At 36.5% G+C, this 21,389-nt stretch overlaps 1 protein-coding gene across 1 annotated transcript; it reads right to left on the reverse strand.

The window, feature by feature from the left end:
- Positions 1 to 13,081: 13,081 nt before the first annotated feature.
- On the reverse strand, positions 13,082 to 13,411 carry LOC114389764. The gene has a single exon (XM_028350504.1). It carries the CDS (start codon positions 13,409 to 13,411, stop codon positions 13,082 to 13,084), a length of 330 nt encoding a protein of 109 aa, XP_028206305.1.
- Between the last annotated feature and the right edge of the window lie 7,978 nt (positions 13,412 to 21,389).

The following is a 21,389-nucleotide window of genomic DNA, read 5'->3' on the forward strand; positions in this document are numbered from 1 at the left end:
GATGACGTTGCTTGGTGGTTTGATTCGGGAGCAACAAGCCATGTGTGCAAAGATCGTCGTTGGTTCAAGGAATTTAGACCAATCGATGATGGCTCTATTGTGAAGATGGGCAATGTTGCAACTGAACCAATCCTAGGATTAGGTTGTGTGAATTTAGTTTTTACTTCCGGAAAAAGTTTGTATTTGGATAATGTCTTATTTGTACCTGGTATTCGTAAGAACTTATTGTCTGGTATGGTTTTAAATAATTGTGGTTTCAAGCAAGTACTTGAAAGTGACAAGTACATCTTGTCAAGACATGGTTCGTTTGTTGGATTTGATTATCGTTGTAATGAAATGTTTAAATTAAACATTGATGTTCCTTTTGTTCATGAATCTGTTTGTATGGCCTCGTGTAGTTCTATAACTAATATGACAAAATCAAAAATTTGGCATGCTAGATTAGGACATGTTCATTACAAAAGATTAAAAGATATGTCAAAAACAAGTATGATTCCTCCTTTTGATATGAACATTGAAAAATGCAAAACTTGCATGTTGACCAAGATCACTAGGAAACCTTTTAAGGATGTTAAAAGTGAGACTAAAGTCTTAGACCTTATTCATAGTGATTTGTGTGATTTGCATGCTACTCCATCATTAGGTCATCAAAAATATCTTGTTACTTTTATTGATGATGCATCAAGGTATTGTTATGTATATTTATTAAATATAAAAGATGAAGCTCTTGATAAATTTAAAATTTATAAGAAAGAGGTAGAACTTCATCAAAATGGGCTAATCAAAACTCTTCGTACGGATAGGGGAGGTGAGTATTATGATCCGGTTTATTTTCAATCTACTGGAATAATACATCAAACTACAGCTCCCTATACACCACAACAGAATGGTGTAACCGAAAGGAAGAATAGAACCTTGAAAGAAATGGTGAATTCCATGTTATCCTATTCGGGTTTAATTGAAGGACTTTGGGGTGAGGCTATGTTGACAGCCTGTTACTTGTTGAACCGAATTCCTAACAAAAGGAATAAGGTTACGCCATACAAACTTTGGCTAAGGCATATAGTCAAGTGTATAATGGGAAGTCTAGACACTTGGGTGTTAGACACAACATGGTTCAAGAGTTAATCATGCATGGTGTGATATCAGTGGAGTTTGTGAGAACTCAGCATAATTTGGCCGATCATTTAACCAAAGGGTTAAGTAGAGATCTCGTGAAAAGGTCGGCTGTGGGATTAGGATTGAAGTCCATCTGAAATCTCTTATGTTAAGATACCAAATTCCCATCTAATATGACATTAGGTGCTGAATTCAATGTGGAAAGCTTAACATGTAGAGATTGGAACACATCATCGAAAGTATCCCAAAAGGTATGTGTTCGGTTCTGTAAGTTAAGGAGGTTGTTCTTTTGAAAAATTGCATTTGCAGGTGCAAGAAAGAAAAGGACTACCTATATAAGCATGAAGTTTAGCCGCTTCAAGAAGCTGGGACTTGGCTTTGATATGCTTATGAAGGATAGGGACACAGGCTAGTAAACTAGTGTCGAGCAAGAGTAATGTTATAAACTATTGTGCAGATTATCTTCATGTATTCATTATGAATAGAAAGGGTTCAATCCTTAGTGACACCCTGATATTCGAATATTTGAAACGTGTAATTTGCTAAGATGAAATTCAATCGTCACGATATTTCATCTATGCAGTAGTTTGTTGTATGTTATGACTTTGGTGATTTGATCGGTAATTACACTAAAATGGGGGAGGTTTGTTGGACATTTTAGTGTAATTGATCTCTTTATTATGTTAAAATAAGAGTGCACGCTTGTTTTAATGTAATAACGAGATGTTCGGTTTAGGAAAATTTTGGAAATTACATGGAAGTGACTTTCAAGAAAAGACAGTTTTTAAAAAGATAAAACTTCCATCAACCGCCAAAAACCACCTGTTCTTTGATCATAAATAATCATTCTGGTTCAGAAAGCATAACGGGTGACAAAACATACAAGACCAAAACAAAACTCTTGAATTATAATCTTCTGATTTTATCCGATTGAACAATTTTGGTTGAACCCCGAAATTTGATTCAATCTGAAAGTGTTATACACGACTTCAGATTTATCCAGTATTATCTCGATTTTCAAATTAACCAACATATCTTGGACTTAAATATAAGTATATCTAACTAATATCATTGTTATTTAATGATATTATTCCTAAAACACCCTTCATTTAATTGCAACTCTATTTTTAATGACTCTTTTTATTCATCATAACAAGTTCCAATGAAAGACATTTTCGAAAAAAAAATTACTTGAAATTAGTAAAATATGGTGTCAATGAACTTTCTTAATTAGAGTGAAATTAAATATTTTTCCTTATATATTAGTTTAAAGGGAGTACTCCCTCTATTCTTATTACCTACTAATTAATTCATCAAGATTAAGGGAAATGGTTAATTTAGTTGATAACAATAAATTTATCTTAAATTTATAATTTTTTTAAAGTATCATTGTCACTAATACATCTCTCTCTTCTACTACCTTCATTCTTATTTATAAATTTCAATTAAATAATTCATCAAGATTAAGAAAAGTGATTGATTTAGTTTACAGTAATAAATTTGTCCTAAATTTATATATTTTTTTCAAAAATATCATTGTCATTAATATTTTTCTCTCTCTTCTAAATGCATGTTAATATAACTTTTTTTCTTATTTAATTAGGGGTATGTTAGTCTAATAATAGTTCATAGAAGAGATAATATAGATTGAGTCTTATATATAGAAACAAATAACTTTAAGAAGTTGAATCTTATAAATAGGAATGGAGGAAGTAATTGTTTGTCAATGTATTTTCCCTCTACTTCTAAGTAGGATATTCTATTATAAAAATAATTAATACAAAAGACAATATAAATGGGGTCTTATAAAAAAATAAGCATCATTTTAAATTTAGGTCTTATAAATAGAAACACAATAATAATTAAAAAGACTCCAACAACACTTTACTGTTCGAACAACTTTTTAGTAAGCTAAAATGAGCAGGATCAAACCTTTCTAAGTGTTCTATCATAGCGATTTTTTTACACAAACGTACCTTTTAATATTTTTATATACCCAACTATTCCTCCCCCGAAATTATATATCCAACTATGTCAAAGTAGATTACAAAGTGTGAATTTGGGAATGATCCTCAATTCACACCCAATTTTTTAAACTTCTTTTTGCACCCCCTTGGAAATTCGGTACTTGCAAAACCAATTTCTGAATGTTTTCTTTTTCTTTTTCATTTTTTATTTTCTTTTTGTAAATTTCCTTTAAATTTTTTATAAATACACATTCAATAATAATAATAATAACAATAATAATATATTTAAATGTTATATTTTAATAATATAAATAATTATTATAAGTGTTAAATATTAAGATATAATGTAACAAATTAGAAGAATGATTTTTTATAATTATTAATATTTCTTAAAATTAGTTCATCATAAAACCAAATAATATTATGAGTAGAAACCAACATCGACAAAATTAACAATTAGGATTTGTGACAATCCTTAGGCATAAACAACGACAACATAAGGGTGTGCTTAGTTTGTATTTTCATTTTCTATTTTCATTTTCTGAAAACTATTTTCATTTTCAAAATATTAGAATTTTGAAAACATGTTTGGTTTGACTTCTTGTTTTCTGTTCATGAAATAAAAATACTGAAAAATTTATGATATATTGACTTATTGTCTTTTTGTATTTTTAGATTTGCTTAAAATTACATTCATTGTCACCGCAATTTTATTTTACCCAAAATGAGGTTTCTGTTCTCAACTGAAAACCCTGGAAACGAGAATTTATTGTTTTCATTTTCTGGTTGTTTCCTGTTTTTATTTTCATTGAAAATATTTTCAGAAATCCAACCAAACACATTTTCATCACCGTTTTCTGTTTTCAGTGAAAATAAAAACTGAAAACAACCAAACCAAACACCCCCTAAGTTATCAGACATTTCAACAATTTAATGGTACTGTTAACCATTTGGCAAGTGTACCAAATGTCTAAGTAGTTAAGACTCAGAAGTTCAAGTATTGATTTCCACAGAGACTTTATTTTGTACTTGCAAAGGATAATTTCCAATTTATAAGAGGAAAAGATAAGATGAGGTAAAAGATGAGTTAAAAGAACAGTAACTAAATAATAGATATTAATAGAAAACAAAAGAAATAATAGGGAATTCAATGAGATGAGAATGTTAGGTGATGCAGTCCTACTCCCCAAGGGCATTGCATAGAAGACTCAAAGAAGATTGTGCCAAAGATGCAAGAGAAGACCCTAAGGTTCTCATGAGCCTTAAGGTAGGTTTTGAGCTCATGGGCTAAGTATGAGTCCACTTATCTTTGTACATATTAAATTAGGATTTCATTATTTTTGGGCCTTGTATTTAGGGCTTTATAATGTAGGTAGGGTACCCTAGAAATGTAGGATTTTTCAGCCCTTGTATTTTAGGGCACCTAGACTAGTTTTTGTATTAGGGATAGTTTTGTAATTTCACATGCATTAAATGAATATTTGATGTGTGTGTTGAGAAATAAATTTAATTAAATTGGGAGAAGCCCAATCCAATTAAATTTTAGAGGGAGAGGTGAGCATTTGCTTGCTACACCCCATTGTCACATCATATAGTCACACTTTGTGCATGTCCTTCATGCTTTACATGCCTCATGACACCTAAGCATACTTAGTGGAGAATCTTAGACTTGATCTTGGATTAGTGGGTTGAACCATAGCTAAAATTCACTAATCAAATTAGTGAAATTTTGGCTCCAAAATTTGGCTCCACAAATTCAATTTCAAATTCAAGTGAAATTTGAATAGAAAATCAAATTTCCCTCCAATTTTGTGTGACACTTACTTAGGCTATAAATAGAGGCCATGTGTGTGCATTTTTTTTCAACTTTGATCATTTGAAAATTAAACTTTAGATTTTAGAGCTCTCTTAGAGCACAAAATTTCGTGCTCTTCTCTTCCTCTCCCATCATTCATCTCCTTCTTCCTCCAAGCTCTTATCCATGGCCTCTTATGGTGGTGAGCTTCTTCTAGACTCATCTTCTCCTTGAAGTGGCGTCTCCTCTCTCTTTCTTCCTTCTCCATTCCGCTGCCATTCATCTTCCAAGAAGTAAAGGAATCCATTGATGAAGAAGATCCTAGGCCTAAAAGCTCCAATGGAGCTTACATCATGTGGTATCAAGAGCATCTTCATCTAGGTGATGTTCTTTTGCTTCCTCTATCTTTTTGTTTGGTGAATTCTCTTTAATTCCTTGTTCTTCATCTTATTCTACATGTATATCCTCCATTGTCTTGTGGTTTGGTGCTGTTTAGAGTAGATTCAAATAAAATAAACCGATTAAATCTTAGATCTACACTTGTTCTTGCATTTCTAGGGTTCAAATTTTGTAGATCTACTCTTGAATCTTGTTTTTGTGTTGATTTTAGGTTCTATCATTTTTCATTCATAATATTCTTGTGTTGAACCTTTAGATCTAAATTTTCTTCCAAAATATTGATTAGAAAAAAAACACAAAAATCTAAGTGTAAATCACTTAATCCATGTTGTCTTAGAGTCATGTTTAGTCATAGTAATTGCCACATTATGTTCTAAGTTTGTGTTGAAATTTTATTTTGTTTATTGAATTCTAGATACATTTTTCCATGTATTCTTGTCATTCTTAGCCTATATTTTTAATTTTGAGTCTAATTCATGCATGTTATTTAGTTCATAGCATGTCCTAAATCAATTCCTAGAAGTAGTCTTGTTGTTGAACTCTTTTTTTTGTTTTCTAAGTTTCCTACATGATGCCTATGATGAAGTTGAGTTGTGGTGCTGAGTTGTGGCTGGATTTGTGAATCACAATAAGTCTTAAGCTCTCTTAAATTGTGTTATTCAAGATAATTGAGCATAAGCAAACACAAATTGTAACTATCCAAGCCTTAAGAAACATAAACACTACTCTTGATTTCTAGGTTGAAATCGCTTGTGCTGGCAGCTTGAACATACGAACTTATATAAATTACTGGGAATTGGTCACTACGTGTTTTGAGCTGAAATGTTTACTGAAGGAAAAAATAAGAAAAATCACACAAGTTGGCAGAAAAATCAGTGTCCAGGAAAAAAAAGTGAAAGGGAAGTGTGCTTGTTGTTTTGGCTCAAAATTTGTTCTATAATTGGTGCCTATTTTATACCAATCCTAGTTCTGAAATTTCAATTGAAAATTATTGTGAAAAAAAGTGTCAAAACTAGAGGTTTCTTGAGTCTTTTTTTTTTAGTTTTTCTACTCTACTCTAGAGCCATTCTAGATTTTTCTTTGAGTCCTAGCTTGCTTTCGTGTGCTTTTCATTGCTTTAATTGTTGAATAATCCTTGAAAATTTGTCTTGTTAAAACTCTATTGGTTTAGCTTTCATTTCATTTTTTTTGGTCTTTGGTTATTGTTTATCTCTTTGTTTCCTTACTTGTGAGTTGCCATATATGGAATTGGAAAGGAGGATTGGTGTCATACCTTGAAGAATTTGAGTCAAGAAGCAAGGGGCCAACAACCTTAAGAGCTATTGGAGTAAGAAGCACTCCAAATTGAGTGAAACACCAAAGATAGAATAGCCACCACAATTGAGGACTTTTTTTTGTAATTTTGTAATTGGCAATTTGCTTTGCTTTCAAATTTTGTATCCAAAAGGCCTTTCATTGGATGTAAGTTGGGAGCCTCCAATAGGTCACCCTACTTCCATTTGTGTGTAATAATTTTATGCAATTTTCCCTTAGGATAGTGAGTGTTTTGTTGGGAACCTTAAATGAGGTCATCCAAACACTCTTAGGATCCGGCTAGTTTGCATTTCTTGCACTTTAATTTCTTGCTTACTTTCATAGCTTATTTCCTTTACCCTCCATTGTCAAACCACCTAGATAGCTTGCCTTTTACCAATTAGTTTTTACCTTATCTTTCACACCTCTTTTAGTATTTATTTTGGCTAGTTCAACCATAGTTTCTTTTACCTTTTGTTTTCAAACCCCCAACAAGAAAGAACCATAACTTAGGAACCAACATGAGTCTTCATTCTTCATCTAGTGTTAATGGTGAGGGTTCTACTCCTAAGGACCCCTTGTATAAGATATTAGATGAGTTGAGATCCCTTAAGTTGTGGAAAGAAAAACAAGAGAGAAAAGAAAAAGGTAAAAAAAGAGTGGAAGAAATAACTCAAGATGAAAGAGAGAAAATAAGAGAGAAAGAAAGAAGAAAAATAATAAAAGAAATGAAAAGAGAAAAACATGACTCTTGCAAGAGTTTAAGTGAAGAACTTAGCGATTATTATAGAGGGTGCCATAGTTCGCATACTAAACATCACTCCCAAAGAAGAGAAAAGGATAGAATGCCTCAAGAGGTTAACATTAGCCTCCCATATTTCCATGGAAAAGATAATGTTGAGGCCTACTTAGATTGAGAAATGAAGGTTGAACAACTTTTTGCTTGCCATCATATTAGGGAAGAGAGAAAAGTTCCATTGGCTACCCTTAGCTTTCAAGGGTATGCACTCTATTGGTGGACTTCCCTTGTTAGGGAACGAATGATTCATGGGGATCCTCCAATAGAGTATTGGAATGATCTTAAGAGTGCCCTTAGAAAGAGGCACATTCCCTCCTACTATGAAAGGGAGCTTATGGACAAGCTCAAAAGGCTTAGACAAGGGAGTATGAGTGTTGAAGAATATAGACAACAAATGGAACTACTCCTTTTAAGAGCTGGACTTAGGGAGGAGGAAAGAACAAGCATAGCTAGGTTCCTTAGTGGGCTTAATATGGAAGTGAGGGATAAGGTTGAACTCCTTCCATATAGGGACCTAGATGAGCTAGTTCAACTTTGTATAAGAGTGGAGCAACAACTTAAAAGAAAGTCTTCTTCAAAATCTTATGGCTTTCACTCTTATCCAAGGAAGGACCAAGCCCAAGGAATTTTGGGGGCTGCACCTTCAAAACCCAAGGAAGATAAGGGTAAGACCATAGAGAAATCCACCCCTAAGACTAGTTCCCAAGAAAGGACTACATTAAATGCTTCAAATGTCTTGGGAGAGGTCACATTGCCTCTCAATGCCCCGCAAAGAAAACCATGATTATGAGGGGTCAAGACATTTATAGTAGTCAAGAGGAGACTACTTCTTCCCCTTCCTCTAGTGGAAGTGAAGATGAAGTAAGGGGTGAAGAGTCTAATGAAGAAGTCTACCCCCATGAAGAAGGTGACCTCCTAATGGTTAGAAGGCTCCTTGGAGGTCAATCTTGTGATCTATCTCAATCCCAAAGAGAGAACATCTTTCATACAAGATGCAAAATTTTAGATAAAACTTGTTCTCTCATTGTGGATAGTGGATCTTGTTGCAATTGTTGTAGCACAAGATTTGTTTCCAAGTTGAACCTCATTATCATTCCTCACCCAAAACCTTATAAACTTCAATGACTCAATGAACAAGGGGAAATGATAGTTAACCAACAAGTGAAGGTACTTTTCTCCATTGGGACATATAAGGATGAAGTTAATTGTGATATAGTTCCCATGGAGGCATGGCATATTCTTTTAGGAAGGCCATGACAATTTAATAGGAAGATCATTTACAATGACCTAACTAATGAGATTACCCTCACCCATCTTGGCACTAAATTTGTGTTGCATCCTCAAACACCTTCACAGGTGGCCAATGATCAACTAACTATGAAAGATAAGAGTGATGAGGAAGAAAAACTAGAAAACCAAAAGAAAAAGACGGATAGTAAGGCCTTGTCTTCAAAGGCCAAGGGGAAGGAAAAAGAGGAAAAGGATTCCTCCAAGAAGATTGTTAAGAAGGAAAATCATTTTGCAACAAAATGTGATATCAAAAGAGCACTCCTTCTTAAACAATCTTTCTACCTTCTCCTATCAAGGGAAACATCCCTTAGCACCGCCATACCTCTTGAGCTTGAGGTTATTCCTCAAGTAAAGGAGTTGTTGGATGAGGGTTTGGTTTGTAAGAGCTTAAATCCTTGTGCTTTGTTGGTGCCCAAAATAAGTATTATGAGGCACCAAATCCCTATGATAGGCGGTATGATGAATGTGTTGAGTGGTGCAACCCTCTTTTGTAAAATCACTCATGCACCCAACATCTTTATGATTTGTGTACATAGGGATTCATTAGGTAGGTTTGTTCTTATTTTTTGTTTCAATACAAACTTAGGTGCTCATATGGGACACCTTAGGTTTGTCATAAATTTTTATAGGAATAATCAACATGAAAATAAAGAAAAAGGTATGTTTTATTCCATTACTTTCCTTAACTTTTTAAATAGTGATCAAGGGCTTCCCATGGACCCTAAGAGAATAAAGGTCATTCTTGAGTGGCCTACTCCACCATGTATAAGGGAAATTTGGGGCTTCAATGACTTAACAAACTTTTACAAAAGGTTTGTCCCATATTTTTCTATACTTGTAGCACCACTCATTGAGTTGGTAAGGAACTATGTACTCTCATGGGAAGATGATCAGGAAAGGGGTTTTCAGTCCTTACCCAACTCTAACATACCCAACATCACTAATACATATGTTTTTATTCTTTTTATAGGTGTTGAGGAAAGAATCCCTGAGTTTCAAGAACCTATGGATTTGAGGTAAAATCCTTTTCAAGGGGGAGGGAATGATGCAATCCTACCCCCAAGGGCATTGGATAGAAAACTCCAAGAAGATTGGGCCAAAGATGCAAGAGAAGGCCTTAAGGTTCTCATGAGCCTTAGGGTAGATTTTGGGTTCATGGGTTAAGTATGAGCCCACTTATCTTTGTACATATTAGATTAGGATTTCATTATTTTTGGGCCTTATATTTAGGGCTCCATAATGTGGGTAGGGTACCCTAGAAATGTAGGATTTTTCAGCCCTTGTATTTTAGGGCACCTAGACTAGTTTTTGTATTAGAGGTAGTTTTGTAATTTCACATGCATTAAGTGAATATTTGATATGTGTGTTGAGAAATAAATTTAATTGAATTGGGAGAAACCCAATCCAATTAAATTTTAGAGGGGGAGGTAAGCATTTGCTTGTTACACCCCATTGTCACATCATATAGTCACACTTTGTGCATGTCCTTCATGCTTTACATGCCTCATGACACCTAAGCACACTTAGTGGAGAATCTTGGACTTGATCTTGGATTAGTGGGCTGAACCATAGCTAAAATTCACTAATCAAATTAGTGAAATTTTGGCTCCACAAATTCAATTTCAAATTCATGTGAAATTTGAATAGAAATTCAAATTTCCCTCCAATTGTGTGACACTTAGGCTATAAATAGAGGTCATGTGTGTGCATTTTCTGAAATTTGATCATTTGAAAATTAAACTTCAGATTTCAGAGCTCTTTTAGAGCATAAAATTTCGTGCTCTTCTTTTCCTCTCCTTTCATTCATCTCCTTCTTCCTCCAAGCTTTTATCCATGGCTTTCTATGGTGGTGAGCTTCTTCTAGACTCATCTTCTCCTTGAAGTGGCATTTCCTCTCTGTCTTCCTTCTCCATTCTGCTGCCATTCATCTTCCAAGAAGCAAAGGAATCCATTGATGAAGAAGATCCTAGGCCTACAAGCTCCAATGGAGCTTACATCATTAGGATCTAGCATGCCTTATTTGCCTAAGATGTATTATTTTCGATTTTTCTTATCAATTAGGTGAATTTTTCCTACCCACATCTATTAGAATACTTGCCTCTGATGTCTCACGATACAAGCCTATCATACCTATCTATCTCCTAAATGTCTTTGCAAAGATTCAATAGATAAAATGCATGAAGTTCTAATTCTAGATGTTTGCTTTGATGCATGAGCATAATGCAATCACTCTATGTCTAGCAATGATTTTATTAAGATACCCCTTCCTTTTAGTTCTATTAGAAATTACCCTCTGTCGAGCGACTAATGCCTAAAACTGATGCATGTAAAACCTTCCTTGTATTTCCATTAAGGATTATCCTCTGTCGAGCACTTAAACCCCAAAGATGATGCAAGGATGAATGATACATGAAATTAAAAATAAGAAAGGATAATAGGAAAGAAAACACCTGTTTGCATTGATAGATATGAGGTATACAATACATCTTTTAGCTTTTTAGGCCTGCCAGGCACTAACTAAGGGTTTGGCTTCTCATAGCCATAAGGGGCCTTACACTTGAAAAGGTGTTTAGAACTTGATGGAAGAGAAGGAATGGAAAAAGGGAATAAAAGATAATGGAAGAGAAGAAAGAATTCCCTAAGGGAGAGTTCTCAGGCTTTAGGTGTGTATTAGAGAGCTTTGAGACTCGACGTGTCTTTTCTCCTTAACTTGACTCTCTTTTTATAGTTGTTGGAGTGGACTTGAGCCTGCGTACTCGCGCTTAGCGTGGGTGCTTGTATTCGTGCTTAGCACAGGTGCCTGTATTTGCGCTTAGCGTGCCTCTTCCTCGCTTAACGCCAATGTTTGTTTTTGCACTAAGTGCGCTCTACGCGTTGAGCGCATCTTGGGCTGGGCCTGATGCCAAAATCTTCCTTTTTCATATTTTTGCTATTTTCTGCATCTTTTTGGCTTTTAATACCTCCTTTTCATATCTGCAAGCCATGAATAAGAAAGTCATAAATTCTTAACAATTAATCATAAATAACTACTAAATAAATATTTTTCAGGTTATTTTCACTCTATTTTCATTATAAAAAAAACTCATATTTAGCAATTATCAAAATCCCCCAAATTAAAAGTTTTTCTTGTCCTCAAGCAAAAATAAAAATAAGGTAGGCTCTGAATGCTCCAACACTTTAAATAGCTACAATTTTTCAAATTCCATTAGCTGGACCTTCTTGCATTTGCCGTGATCTTGCAATGAAAGCATAAATAAACATTGAGATAGAATTGGTTAGTAGCAGAAATCAATTTATTGAAAAGAACACTTATGGCACCTATTTATTCAGCCTAGGCTTATTTGTTTTCCAGCCTCAATTTATTGTTCTAACAACACTTATGGCACTATTTATTTTTTGCCCTTATTATTCTTCTCTTTTTTTTTGAAAAGAACTTTGGGCTTAATTTTTTTTAGGGTGCCTTATTGTGTGCTATTTTACCTTCCTAAGACAATTTTTACCCTTGCCCCCCCCCCCCCCCAAATTAGGGGCATATCATGACTACAACCCTTATGCTTCTTAAACCCTAAAACAAGGAAGGAGATAATTAAAATTGGCTTAGGGGTTTTACAAAAAACATGATTATCATTTTTGGCTCAAATAAGGTGCAAGGGATAAATTTTTATCAAAGGTTGGCTTTTTGGCTAAGTGGCTGAAAATAAAAAGAAATAGGGCCTTGATCATTTCCACCTCATGTAATTAATCTAACAATCTAAGAATGATGCAAAATCAGGAAATTAAAAACAAACATTCTCTCACAAGTAAGTTTCACATAACTCACCGAGACAAGACAAAGTTGTTGGCTTACCGTACCATGATTTCTTTTAGACAGACTAACCTTTTCTCTCTTTGTTGTGATTCATACTCCTCTACTTGAACTGATGCCTGCCTTCATGGAACCAACATTTTCAGAAAATTGGTATGCTGCATTTCAAGTGTTTGAGTCCTTTCAGAAAAAGCCTTAGCACTAGTGACTTCATAAATATCATGCAATTATTTGAGAGAAAAAAAATAAAAACTAAAAATATAATGACTGAATAAAATCCTGCTTTCTTCAACCCAAGTTTGGCCATGGATCACAATTAGCCGCCAGATCTGCAATGGTGTCATCCCCAGCTCCGGCTTCAGTGTATCTCTGACCTCAGAGGGCTCACCCCCCATCAGTAGAGGGTTGGACTCCTGGCCAAGCAACCTGCTAGATGAAGGCCTCTAGGGTCAACAACGGTGGATCCATCCTCAGGTGGACTGATAGTTTGTGAAGACCCTAAACAAAATCCTATTTTTTTTACAACAAATGAAAAACAAAATTTTTAAAAAATGTTGGGTTGCCTCCCAGTAAGTGCTTAATTTATCATCTTTAGCTAGACATTATTCTTCATTTTATGGATTGTTCAAGTAGACAACACTTGTTAATCTTTCTAACTGGCCTCCATTGTAAATTTTTAAGCGTTCCCCATTGACGATCCATCTTTTCTCCGGTGTATGTGTTGTAGGGTCCACCAATTCTACAAATCCATGGGGTCTTACTTCTTTGATCACGAACGGCCCTGACCATTTTGACTTTAGCTTTCCTGGAAATAGCCTGAGTCTGGAATTGAAGAGCAAGACTTGTTGGCCTGGTTGGGAGTTCTGTCTCTGTAGCTTCTTGTCATGATACGCCTTTATCTTTTGCTTATAGATCTTGGATGATTCATAGGCGTTCATCCTCATTTATTCTAACTCCAACAATTGTAACTTCCTTTTCTCTCCAACTGCAGCTTCATCAAAGTTTAGCAGTTTAAGGGCCTAATAGGCTTTGTGCTCCAACTCCACCGGTAGGTGGCATGCTTTCCCATAGACCAACTGAAATGGTGACAGGCCTATGAGAGTCTTGAATGTAGTCCTGTAAGCCCAGAGAGCATCATCCAGCTTCAAAGCCCAATCCTTTCTTGATGATGCGACAATTTTCTCAAGGATTTGCTTTAGCTCTCTATTTGAAACTTCTGCTTGGCCATTTGTCTGGGGATGATAAGGTGTGACCACCTCATGTCTGACATTGTAATGCTCTAGAACCTTCTTCAGTTGCGCATTGCAGAAGTGTGTTCCCCCATCACTGATCAGGGCTCGTGGTACTCCAAAACGGGAAAAGATATGTTTTTTTAAGAATTTTATCACTACCCTGACATCATTCTTGGGGGTGGCTATGGCTTCTACCCATTTGTGCATGTAATCAATAGCTACCAGGATATAGATATTCCTGTATGATGATGGGAGAGGCCCTACAAAGTCAATCCCCAACAGTCAAAGATTTCTACCTCTATTATGTTTTGCAGAGGCATCTCGTTCCTTCTGGAAATCCCCTTTGTTCTCTGGCATTTGTCACAACAGGACACATAATCATGAGCGTCTTTGAAGATTGATGGCCAAAAGAAACTTTCTTGTAGCACCTTTGCTGCTATCTTATCTCTGCTGTGGTGACCACCATATGGTGAACTATGGCAGTGCCAAAGGATGCTCTATGTTTCCTCCTTCGTAACACACATTAACAGATTGTCTGCTCCTAGCTTGAACAGATGTGGATCATCCTACACATAGAAATTTCTTTCGCTGGCTCTGGTTAAGCTCTTCGAGGATGATTCATGTGGCTTTGTAGTGGGCCACATCAACAAACCAAGGTCTTGTGGTGGCTTGTAAGAGGAACTCATCTGGAAATTCTCCCCTTACCTCTGGTTCTTCTTTAGTTACTTCCTCATTCTTCAACCGGGAGAGGTGGTCAGCCACCACATTCTCGAATCCCTTCTTGTCCTTGATGACTATATCAAACTCTTATATGAGTAGGACCCATCTAATAAGCCTTGGTTTTGAATCTACTTTGGTGAGAAGGTACTTGAGGGCGGCATGATTAGTAAAAATCACTACCTTTGACCCCACCAAGTATGGCCTGGATTTTTCTAGGGCAAGACAATGGCTAGCATCTCTTTCTCCGTAGTGGCATAATTCATCTGTGCTTCATTGAGAACTTTGCTAACGTAGTAAATGGCATGGAATGTCTTGTCTTGCCTTTGTCTTAGGACTGTGCCCACTGCATAATCACTAGCATCGCATATTAATTCAAACTCTTTACTCCAATTAGGTGCGATCATCACCAGGGCAGTCGTGAACTTGTCTTTCAGGGTCTAGAAGGCCGCTGAACATTCTTCATCAAAGTTAAACACAACATCTTTGTTCAACAGATTGCTCAACGGTCTAGCAATTTTGGAGAAATCTTTGATAAATCTCTTGTAAAAACCTGCATGTCCTAGGAAGCTCTTGATGCCTTTAACATTTGATGGTGGTGGAAACTTCTCAATGACATCAATCTTGGCTCGGTTTACCTCAATCCCTTAGGCCGAAATTTTGTGGCCCAAGACTATGCCTTCTCAAATCATGAAATGGCACTTCTCCCAGTTCAAAACTAGGTTTGTTTCCACTCATCTTTGTAGCACCATTTCCAAGTTCTTCAAGCAGCATTCAAATGAGGGCCCAAATACCGAGAAGTCATCCATGAATACCTCGACACTTTTCTCCACCATATTTGCAAAAATGGCCAACATGCACATCTGAAATGTGGCAGGTGCATTACATAACCCAAATGGCATCCGTCTGTAAGCAAAGACGCCAAAAGGGAATGTGAAGGCCGTCTTCTTTTGATCCTTGGGGTCCACCACAATCTAATTGTATCCAAAGTATCCATCCAAGAAGCAGTAATAAGCCTATCTCGTAAGCCTTTCCAACATCTAGTCCATGAAAGGCAAAGGAAAGTGGTCTTTCCTTGTGGCTTCATTGAGCTTGCGGTAATCGATGCACATTTTCTAGCCAGTGATAGTTCTTGTTGGGATTAGGTCATTCTTTTCATTTTGAATGACTGTCATGCCCCTTTCTTTGGTACCACTTGGACTGGGCTTACCCAAGTACTGTCAAAAATGGGGTACATAAGCTTGGCCTCTAGAAGCTTGAGCACCTCTTTCTGCACCTCTTCCTTCATTGATGGGTTGAGCCTTCTCTGAGGCTGTCTGACTGGTCTATAGTCTTCTTCCATTATTATCTTGTACATGCAGTAGGCAAGGATGATTCCGTTAAGATTTGATATGTGCCACCCAATTGCCTCCCTGTGTCTTTTGAGGACCTCTACCAACTTGTTTTCTTCCTCTACTGTGGACTCACTACTGATCACCACAAGCTTGGTCTCGTTCTCCTCCAAGAACACATACTTCAGGTGGGTGGGTAGAATCTTCAGCTCCACCTTGGTCTTCACCTACAGGAATGTTTCCTTCATGATCTAAGTCTTCCAAGCAAGCCCTTAGATCCTTCTCCTCTTCACTGGTTAGACAATCCACAACATTGATCAAAGCTTTCTCCATGAAGTCTGTGTGGTTTGAAGAGCACCGACGTCTTCTTTATCGACCTCCTCCACCTTGAAGCACTTTCTATCTTCCTCTGGGTATTTAATTGCTTCAAAAAACATTGAAGGTTACCTTTTGGTCTTTGACGCTCATTTCCAGATTATCATTCCCCATATCCACTACATAGTTGGTAGTCAACATGAAGGGTCTGCCTAGGATAAAAGGAATCTTCGTATCTTCTTCTATGTCCATGATGACAAATCCACAGAGAAAGTAAAGTGACGGACTTTGACCAGGACATCTTCTAATACCCCGCACGATCTTATGATTGATTGGTTTGCGAGCTGAGGCGTCATCTTGGTGTTGGACAAGTGGCCTCAATAAGTTAAGAAGGGGGTGAATTAAGTTTCAAAATTTCCCACTAACAAACTTTTAACCCCCTTCTAAATGATAGGCTCAGAATGCAAAAGAAGAAGCAACAATCTATTTAATAATGTTCTTTAAACATGCAAGACAAAGTTGATTGCAATAACATAAATGAGATAAGGGAAGAGAGAAATGCAAACTCGATTTATACTAGTTCGGCCACTTCTCGTGCCTACGTCCAGTCCTCAAGCAACCCACTTGATATTTTCACTAACTTTGTAAAAATCCTTTTTACAACTTTTGAACACCCGAGGAATCCCTTTCCCTTGTGTTCAGGAAACTTAACAATTCAAGAGACAACCAGTCTCTTGATTACAACTGACTTTCTGGGATGAACAGAAAGATTTCTCGCTTTTAGAGTGGATGATACAAATTGAAGTTGCTAGAGGAATTTCTCTCTTTTAGAGATGATAATACAATTTGAAATTCCTAGATGAACTTTCAATAGATTTGCAAGTGTTTGCCCAAGAGTTGTTGAAAGAGCATTTGGCAATGAAGTTCTCTTAGAATATCTCTCTCTTTCTTTTTGAAGTCAGACACACATATATATAGGCCCTTCGTGCCTTTTCAAAATGGTTTAAAGAGATGTGTCATTTCAAAAAGCTTTTTCTAAAATTCTTCACTGGTAATCGATTACAGGTTTTTGGTAATCGATTACACAGTTATATTTTGAAGGGTCATGACTTGTCAAATTGAATTTCAAGAGTTCAGTTGTTGGTAATCGATTACACATCAATGGAAATCAATTACAACTTTTAAATTCAAATTTCAAAACCCTTCTAAAAGCTATTTTTTCAAAATTGTCTTATGGTAATCGATTACACTGCCTGGTAATCGATTACCAGAGCCTTGGATGTCTTGGAAACACTTTGTTTTGAGGCAAAGCTTGATCTTTAATTAATCTTGAAGCAATGCTTGTTTGTTGAAGCAACCTTGTATTAATCTTGAAGCAATGCTTAACCTTTGAATGTTTGTTGAAGTAATCCTGAAAGCAACCTTGTTTGATTATTCTTTGGCATCACCAAAATCATGTATTCATACATTCACACTTGGTAGGGTCTATCTTCAGGTTTCCAATTCTTCTACACATTGACAGGGGCATCAAATTGATGCTTGCCCCTGAGTCAGTGAGAGCCTTCCCTTCTAACTCATTCCCTATGGCGCAAGGGATTGTCCCGCTCCCAGGATCTTTAAATTTCTTGGGTAGCATCCTCTATATCACCATACTGCAGTTGCCTCCCACCACAATGCTTTCATTGTCAATGTACTTCGCCTTCTTGGTGAGGATGTCCTTCATGAATTTGGTGTAGAGCGACATCTGCTGCAAGGCTTCCCCAAATGGCATGGTTGTCTCCAGCCCTTCGAATATCTCCAAGAAACGCTTGAAGTAGCGCTTCTTATTCTTTTTAGATGGCACTAAAGGATATGTGGGCTCCTTTAGAGGGGTTGGTGGCTCTTCTTTCCTAGCCTCTCGGGCTATGTGACTTTTGTTCTTAGAGGGTAAGACCTTCTTCTCTTCTTCTTTCTCTTCTTCATTCTCTTCTTCTTCCGCTTTCTCTCCTTCTTTGTCTGCCCTTCCTTCATCAGATTGGTCTCCTTCAGCTTCCTCTTCTTCTCCTTGTGCTCTCCTCTAGCTTCTAGTCAACACTGCCTTCATTCCTCATTCGGGTTCTTCTCTATGTTGGCTCCAAAGCTGCTAGTGGGTCTTTCAGCCATTTGTTTGGCTAATTGTCCCACTTGTATCTCTAGGTTCTTGATGGATGACTCTGTGCTCCTGTAGTTGAACATGGATATCTGCATGAATTGATTCAGCGTCTCCTTAAGCTTATTGGTCTTCTCATAAAGATCAATCCCTTGGTTGGAATTTTGGACAGGTTGACTTCTTTGCTCCTTGTTGAAATGGTTCCTCGGATGATTCCTCCAGTTTAAGCCCTGTGTGAAATTCCTCCTTTGGTTGAATCCTGACGGCCCTCCTTGGTTGTAGCCTTGGAATCTGTGGCGATTTTGAGCTCCCATGTAGTTCACCTCCCTAGAAGAATCTTCTTGGGCAATGTTGTACCCATGTGTAGGCGTCCTTTTGAGTAGTCCGTGGAAACGGTCGAGTGCCTCGCTTAGTGATTCATCAGGGAATTGGTGGAATGAGGATATTTCCATCTTTCCCTCAGCAGTCTTTGACTCTAGGAAGTATTTCTTTAAGAAATTTTCTACAACTTCCGCCCAGGTCTGCAAGCTATTGCCTTTAAAGGAGTGTAGCCACCTTTTTGCTTTCCCTGTCAAAGAAAAAGAGAAAGGATTGAGGCGTATGACATTCTCGGGAACACAAACTATTTTTACCGTGTTACAAATTTCTATGTAGGTGACGAGATGAGTGTAAGGATCCTCATTCGGTAGACCGTGGAAGAGGTTTCCTTGTATCAGCTGTATGAGAGAGTGGGGATAAGAGATGTTGGCCGCTTGAACCTCTGGCCTTGCAATACTAGTGAAGAATTGCGGGGTAGTTGTACTAGAGTAGTCCTCTAGTGTCACTTGTCGTGCATGCTCCTCTTCCATTTGATAGTAGCTTCGTGGAGAGGGTGGAGGTGAGGGTTGACTGCTCCCTTGTATTTCTTGCTCTCTTCTTCTTCTTGCGGTGTTGTTATGCCTACAAGTCACTTCAATTTCTGGATTTTGTGGACCTAAATCTTCAATTGCAGTTCTACCTCACATACACAAAAGCAAGCACTACCATGCAAATTATAAAAGAAAAACAATGGAGAAGAAAAATAATGAATAAAATTAAAATTGTAAAATAAAAAACAAAGAATAAAAGAATTAATACTTACAAATTGAAAATGTATGGCAACCAAGTACGAAGAACAAAGTCCCCGACAATGGCGCCAAAAACTTGTTAACCGTTTGGCAAGTGTACCACATGTCTAAGTAGTAAAGACTCGGAAGTCCGAGTGTCGATTTCCATAGGAACTTTGTTTTGTACTTGCATTGGATAATTTCCAATTTATAAGAGGAAAAGAAAAGATGAGGTAAAAGATGAGTTAAAAGAACAATAACTAAATAATAGATATTAATAGGAAAAAAATAAATAATAGGGAATTCAATGAGATGGGAATGTTAGGACCTAGCATGCCTTATTTGCCTAAGATGTATTATTTTAGATTTTTCTTATCAATTAGGTGAATTTTTCCTACCCACATCTATTAGAATACTTGCCCCTGATGTCTCACGATGACAAGCCTATCTTACCTATCCATCTCCCAAATGTCTTTGCAAAGATTCAATAGCTTAAATGCATGAAGTTCTAATTCTAGATGCTTGCTTTGATGCATGGGCATAATGCAACCATTCTATGTCTAGCAATGATTTTATTAAGATACCCCTTCCTTTTAGTTCTATTAGAAATTACCCTCTGTCAAGCAACTTATCCCTAAAACTGATGCATGTAAAACCTTCCTTGTATTTTTATTAAGGATTACCCTTTGTCGAGCACCTAACCTCCAAAGATGATGCAAGGATGAATGATAAATGAAATTAAAAATAAGAAAGGATAATAGGAAAGAAAACACATGTTTGCATTGATAGATATGAAGTATACAATACATCTTTTAGCTTTTTAGGCCTGCCAGGCCCTAACTAAGGGTTTGGCTTCTCATAGCCATAAGGGGCCTTACACTTGAAAAGGGGTTTAGAACTTGATGGAAGAGAAGAAAGGAAAAAGGGAATAAAAGATAATGGAAGAGAAGGAAGAATTCCCTAAGGGAGAGTTCTCAGGTTTTAGGTGTGTATTAGAGTGCTCTGAGACTCTGTGTGCCTTTTCTCCTTGGTTTGACTCTCTTTTTATAGTTGCTAGACTGGACTTGGGCATGCGTACTCGCGCTTAGTGCGGGTGCCTGTATTCGTGCTTAGCGCATGCACATGTGCCTGTATTTGCGCTTATCACGCCTCTTCCTCGCCTAGCGCCAATGCTTGTTTTCGTGGTGAGTGCACGCTGCGCGCTGAACGCATCTTGGGTTGGGCTTGATGTCAAAATCTTCCTTTTTAATATTTTTGCTATTTTCTGCATCTTTTTGGCTTTTAATCCCTCATTTTCATATCTACTAGCCATGAATAAGAAAGTCATCAATTCTTAACAATTAAGCATAAATAACTACTAAATAAATATTTTTCAGGTTATTTTCACTCTATTTTCATTATAAAAAACAACTCATATTTAGCAGTTATTAGGTATATTGACAATTTTTTCTTGTGTTTCCCTTATTATTTGGATATTTGTTCTTAGAATTACCAAAGGTTCTGCACAATGAATAATTCTTTAGTTGCCCCATTTTCCTTGGTCCATTTCATTGTGTATATAGGTTAATCTTGGGTGATTCTTTTTTTTTTTTCTCCGTATTTCTAGATCATGACATATAGTTGACCCTTCATATTTTGGCCAATATGATGTGTGCTTCATTTGACCAAGTGATCTATTGTAAACATTGGACACATAATTGAGTTTGTAAACGTCATTGATGAATTGTTTGTAATCAACATGGACGTACTTACACATTGTAATTACATGTGAACATGTCATGTATAGTTTTTGAAATTTACCACAATCACACCATCATTCCTTAATCTTTATGGTAAATGTTTTTGAGAAACATCATTGCCTTGGATTTGGGGATTATTTCACAGAGAAAAGAGTACTTTGTTAATTGAACTCAATTACACACATGGAGTTAGCCTTTTTTTTCTTTAGCCTCAATAATCTTATCAACATTTTCTACCAATTCTTTACCTGATATCATCATTGTTATGGCTTCCGTACCCCTTTTGAAAAAGTATTTGTTGGAATAATCAGGAATCTAGAAGGGGAGGGGGTTGAATGGATTCTTTTTGAAATTTTTACCAATTCATTCGTAAGA

The sequence above is a fragment of the Glycine soja genome, chromosome 16 (assembly GCF_004193775.1).
Source record: "Glycine soja cultivar W05 chromosome 16, ASM419377v2, whole genome shotgun sequence".
NCBI classification, from domain to species: domain Eukaryota; kingdom Viridiplantae; phylum Streptophyta; class Magnoliopsida; order Fabales; family Fabaceae; genus Glycine; species Glycine soja.